The sequence below is a fragment of the Phocoena phocoena genome, chromosome 6 (genome assembly GCF_963924675.1).
Source record: "Phocoena phocoena chromosome 6, mPhoPho1.1, whole genome shotgun sequence".
Classification (NCBI taxonomy): Eukaryota; Metazoa; Chordata; class Mammalia; order Artiodactyla; family Phocoenidae; genus Phocoena; species Phocoena phocoena.
In genome coordinates, this window is record NC_089224.1 from 18265225 (window position 1) to 18271235 (window position 6011).

At 58.6% G+C, this 6011-nt stretch overlaps 1 protein-coding gene across 1 annotated transcript; it reads left to right on the forward strand.

Moving 5' to 3' along the window:
* The first annotated feature begins 698 nt into the window (after positions 1–698).
* Positions 699–5101, forward strand: LZTS1 (leucine zipper tumor suppressor 1). The gene is made up of 3 exons (XM_065879597.1): positions 699–1043; positions 2244–3035; positions 4463–5101. The coding sequence occupies exons 1-3, from the start codon at positions 699–701 to the stop codon at positions 5099–5101; spliced, it is 1776 nt and encodes a 591-aa protein (XP_065735669.1).
* The last annotated feature ends 910 nt before the right edge of the window (positions 5102–6011 follow it).

The window sequence follows — 6011 nt, forward strand, 5'->3', positions numbered from 1 at the left end:
AATGCCCATCATACTCCACACAGGAACTCAGGGCTTTGCCCTTGGGGCTGCCCCTGAGCTTCTTCCTTCTCCTCCCAGATCTCCATGTGCCTTGCTCCCTCGTTTTCTTGAGGTCTCTCCAAGTGATACTCAACAGAGAGGCCTCCCTCGTACTCTCTGCATAAAATAACCACCTCCTGGAATGCCATCCCATTCACTCTGCTTTATTTTCCCCGTAGCACCTAGATCACTTGAGGTCGGACACATTGATCTGTTTGTGGCCAGTCCACACTAGGCTACACACAGGCCCCATGAGTGCAGGGACTGTGACTGTTCTAGTCACCTCTGCATCCCAGTGCTGAGAACAGGGCCTTCCCGATGTAGCTCCCAATGGACGTTTGCTAAAGTAGAGGACAAAGGAAGAACGAGATAACAGAGACAATAACAGAGACAGGAATGAGCTTCTGTTAGGAGAAACATGCATTTCTCTGTTGCCCAGATCTCACGGTCAGAATGCCTCCTCTGTAAGTCACCGGCGGGGACTGTGCAGTGACCGGCCCCATCCCAGGCTGATTCCCGCTTGTGTCTCCTTCCAGGTCTTGGCTCTCCCGGGCTCTGTGAGGCTTCTGCTATGACCGCAGCCTCTTGGCGGAGCCAGGACTGCCACAGCCACGCCAGGTGCCCCGCTCTGCCCTGCCTGTCCCTGACCCCGCGTCACCATGGGCAGCGTCAGCAGCCTCATCTCCGGCCACGGCTTCCACAGTAAGCACTGCCGGGCCTCCCAGTACAAGCTGCGCAAGTCCTCCCACCTCAAGAAGCTCAATCGGTATTCAGACGGCCTGCTGAGATTTGGCTTCTCCCAGGACTCGGGTCATGGCAAGTCCAGCTCCAAAATGGGCAAGAGTGAAGACTTCTTCTATATCAAGGTCAGCCAGAAGGCCCGGGGCTCCCACCGCCCCGATTACACTGCACTGTCCAGTGGGGACCTAGGGGGCCAGGCCGGGGTGGACTTTGGCCCGTCCACCCCACCCAAGCTCATGCCCTTCTCCAACCAGCTGGAAATGGTAAGCGGGGTCTCTGGTGTGGGTGGCTGGGTTGGAAAGGCAGGAGAGAGGCCTGGGGCCGGGAGGGGTGGCGGTGGAGGTCTAAACGCATACATCTCCAAGAGGCTGAGTGATGCAGAGAGGGCAGGAGTGCTCAGCCACAGCAGAGAGCAAGGTTGGACAAAGGAATGGGCACGTCGGTCAGTCCTCTGATGCAGAAGTCCTGGGTGAGCTTTCAGCAGAGAGCAAAGGGGAAATGAAAGCCTTCCTGAGCTCTGCTGGGCTGTAACTCAGGATTGCCAAGGTAGGACGGACAGCAACATTTTCAAGCGCATGGGAAAGAGAGGGGGCTCACTGAGCGTGTGGAGGAACAGGTAGAGAGGGCACTTGGAGAGAGCTGGCAGCTTCTCTCCTTAGACGATTCATGGAGGTGGGCTTTCCCCTCCTTTTCTGCTCTGGTTGGGCAGCTTCTCCAGCTCAAGCTGGCCCCAAAGCATCTTTGACCGGTTAAGGCCTGTGGGTTTGTTCTCATCCTCAGTCTAGCAGGGATGAGGGCAAAGAGTCCCACGTACTCAGAAGTCCAGCCCTCATGCTGGCTCAAGCTCTCATGGGTCCCGCCAGTGGACACTGAAAACATTGTTCCTATTCAGTGCCCTGGCCTCACCTGGGAAGATGAATCTTTGGCGTTGATGTGCTAGGAAATGGCCCCATATGTTTGCATAGAGCTTTAAGTTTTTGAAAGTAAAGAGCCTGTGAACTGTGAAGTCCTCTAATAATGAAAATGACGGCTTTAGGGAAAGGATGATTATTTCAAGCCATTCCCCCAACCTCCGGGGCAGGTCACGGCCACTGTTCCAGCTCCTGGCTGACTGCAAGGGGCAAGGACACACGTCCAGTGTCCTTACATGCACCACACAGAGCCCCAGAGCCCTGGCACGGTGAATCTAAGAGTCGTTTGGTATCTTGGGGTGGAAGGTGGGTCAAGATGGTGACAGGTTTGTAGTTCACAATACAGAGTGCCTCATGACCCTTCAGGACGTCCCCAGGCACAGAGGAATTTCTCCTCCTCGGGAGAGATTCACCACCTTTGGCTCCTTCAGAGCAACAGGTGAGGTCACCTATGGCTCCCGACCAGGAAGGTGACACGTGGCCGGCACGCCTACCCGGCTGTGGGTGCATCAGGGGAAGACACGGGCTCCATATGCCTGTTTTCCTCCCCAGGACTTGGAGAAGGGTGCCGTGAGACCCACGGCCTTCAAGCCGGTGCTGCCACGGTCGGGCGCCATCCTCCACTCGTCCCCCGAGAGTGCCAGCCACCAGCTGCACCCCGCGCCTCCAGACAAGCCCGAGGAGCAGGGGCTGAAGCCCGGCCTGTGCTCCGGGGCGCTGTCTGACTCCGGCCGGAACTCCATGTCCAGCCTGCCTACTCACAGCACCACCAGCAGCTACCAGCTGGACCCACTGGTCACACCGGTGGGGCCCGCCAGCCGCTTTGGGGGCTCAGCCCACAACATCACTCAGGGCGTCCTCCTCCAGGACAGCAACATGATGAGCCTGAAGGCCCTGTCTTTCTCCGACGGGGGCAGCAAGCTGGCCCACCCGAGCAGGGCGGACAAGGGCTCCATCCGTTCCCCCATCTCCACGGACCAGTGCACCGTCCAGGACCTGGAGCAGAAACTGCTGGAGAGGGAGGGTGAGCTCCAGAAGCTGCACCGCAGCTTTGAGGAGAAGGGGCTGGCCGCCAGCCAGGCCTACGAGGAGCGACCGCGGCGCTGCAAGGACGAGCCAGAGGGGCTGGAGCCCAAGAGCAAGCTGAAGCCCGCGGCACAGAAGAGCCAGCGCGCCCAGCAGGTGCTGCACCTGCAGGTGCTCCAACTCCAGCAGGAGAAGCGGCAGCTGCGGCAGGAGCTCGAGAGCCTCATGAAGGAGCAGGACCTGCTGGAGACCAAGCTCAGGTCCTATGAGAAGGAGAAGACCAGCTTCGTCCCCGCACTGGAGGAGACGCAGTGGGAGGTGAGGATGTGGGCGTGGGTGGGCAGGGCTTCGGTGCCAGTGTCCCCCACCCCCCAGCCTTCTCCAGGTCTCCTCCAGGCTCTAGGCAATGGGAGGGGGGAACACAACTGCCCGGGGAAACTGGGCTGAAGTACCCGTTTCATGACCCAAATAAGGGGCTCCGTGGTAAACCAAGTTGGGGGTACTCTTAGCCCGGGCTTCCTCCTCTCCCCACCCCGGTGCCTCGTGGCCAGAATTGAACTTACTAACCGAGTCGTCGGCTGAGAAGCTGGAGCGAGAGAGCCGAGTCCCAGCTGGGCTGTCTCAGGGCCGACTCACTGCATCTGCTCACAGAGGCCCAGGAGGACCACAGACCATCCTGAATTCATGCTGGCCCCAGAGCCATGAGAGAGCACAGTTATCATCTGCGACTTTTGAGGCAAGGGACTCCACCCATTGGTAGGAGTGGCCGCACCTGTGCAGGTCTCAGGGACAGAATTCCTCACAGAAGTGCGAGTGGGGCTTCTCTTTGGTGGGCTGAGATGGAAACGTAGGACAGGAGGAAAGGGGCTCACGTACACATACACCCACTCAGGCACACCTGCAAGTGAAGCACCTGGGCCTGGCCTTGCTGGAGAACAGCCTAACCCCTCATCCTGCTCTCTTTTCTCACCTGAGAGGTGGTGCGGGGGACCGGGAGGGGGTGTGCACGGCATTCACCCCAAAGACTCCTGCCCTGGGGAGGGGCTGAGGGCTCCTTGGGTCTGGTTAGACCAGCATCATCCCCCGAGGTCGAGGTGACACACCCTTGGCCACACAGCATCTGTTTGCACTGAGCTGCCTGTACTCATCCTGGAAATTAGAGCAACAGGTGTTATCAGGGGTAGAAGGAAAGGATCCTTTCGGTGGAAGTGACGGATGGAGGCACCAGACGGGTGGGAAGGGAGTGTCACTTTCTGTTTGCCGGGTTTCCCGAAGAGGACAGGACCTTAGCCATGGAACCACTCCCTCTCCTCTTTCCCGTCAGTGTTGGCACAGCAGACCCTACCCCAGCCGTGGTTTCTCAGCCAGGACTTGGGACACTTCAGGGCATGTCAGAGGCATAAGCCAGTGCTGGCTTCACAACACATCCATCCTTGTTTGTCTAATCCGGAACCAAGCTGGACATTGCTGTGACCTCACTCCCAGGTTATCCAGTCAGGCTGTACGGTAAAACAATAAATCAAATAAAATAAAAAACATTCACAATAACACAGAAATACATTGCAAACATATTTATAATAATAATTCACAGAGCGGTTATTAATGCCAGGCCCTAGGTTCTTTCATTTCATCTTTACAACAACCCTAAGAAATCGGTACTGATCCTCAGTTTACAAGTAAGGACACCACACCCAGGTGCCACCTCTCACCCCTTGGCTCTCTGTCTCGTCCCCGCCCCGCGGCAGGTGTGCCAGAAGTCTGGCGAGATCTCTCTCCTGAAGCAGCAGCTGAAGGAGTCCCAGACGGAGATCAACGCTAAGGCCGGCGAGATCCTCAACCTGAAGGCGCAGCTGAAGGATACGCGGGGCAGGCTGGAGGGCCTGGAGCTGAAGACGCAGGACCTGGAGAGCGCGCTGCGTACCAAGGGCCTGGAGCTGGAGGTCTGCGAGAACGAGCTGCAGCGCAAGAAGAATGAGGCGGAGCTCCTGCGGGAGAAGGTGAACCTGCTGGAGCTTCAGGCCCAGGCCGCCCTGACGCGGGGCCGGGACACGGCCGCCCTGGGGCCTGCTTCCACCGAGGACGTGCCCGCCCTGCAGCGGGAGCTGGAACGGCTGCGGGCCGAGCTCAGGGAGGAGCGGCAGGGCCACGACCAAATGTCCTCAGGCTTCCAGCATGAGCGGCTGCTATGGAAGGAGGAGAAGGAGAAGGTGATCCAGTACCAGAAGCAGCTGCAGCAGAGCTACCTGGCCATGTACCAGCGGAACCAGCGCCTGGAAAAGACGCTGCAGCAGCTGGCCCGCGCGGATGGTGCAGGGGAGCCCTTTGAGATTGACCTCCAAGGGGCTGACATCCCTTATGAGGACATTATTGCCACCGAGATCTGAGGGGCCTCCTGGGAGGGAGCCGGGGACCTGGCATTGGGAGACAGGGGCACTGAGCCCATGAGTGGGGGTTCCCCTCCCCATCTCCCCTGCTCAGGCCTCTGAGAGAAGCACAGACCTCGAGGGGAGGGGGGGAGGGGAGGGGCTGCTACACGGCCTCACCCCGCCTTTCCCACATTCCAATGCTTCGCATCCCTGCAGCCTGCCAGACCACTAGCTTTGCCAAGAGATGAGTCCCCGGATCTCCATCATTTGGTTAAGGGCTCCCTAAACCTTGGCCTTTGTTCAAACTACTTAGAGATACGCTCTCCCCGCGAGGGTGGTGACTACCATGAAGGCCAGTGGCCTCCCCAGGACGGAAGCTCCCTTCCACCTCTCTTCCCACACTTCTTTTCTCGCCCCCACCTCCCCGAACCGCCCCCCTGCCCCCCTGGCCCCCAGCACATCTGGATGCCTTGGGAAAAGAACACAAGCATTGATGACCAGAAGCTTTGGAATCTGACCTGGTCGTAACCTGAGCTATCTTCCCCTGGCCACGGAGGGGTAGGGGTTGGAGTGAGGTGTGGAGAACGTGACTTCTCAACATCAGAGCTTCCCGACGCTGGCAGGCCACAGAAAGGAGGGGAGAGCTGGGCCAGCCCAGGATTATCTAGACTCAGCAAGACCCAGAGTGGGTCAGAGAGAGAAGCTAGGTAGTAATGGCCAGACCCTGTTGGCCCTGCTGACCAGAAATGAGCAGCCTCTGGGTGGCTGGTGGCCTTTGACCTCTGTGACTACTCTTCTTAAAGCCATAGACCCGAGACCCCGGGGTGGGTGCTGGGAGGGAAAGATTGAGGACGTCCTTGTCCCTCACACAGGGAGGGTGTGACTTCGAGCTCTTCCCAGGGAAGCCTCCAGATCTTTCATCATGGGA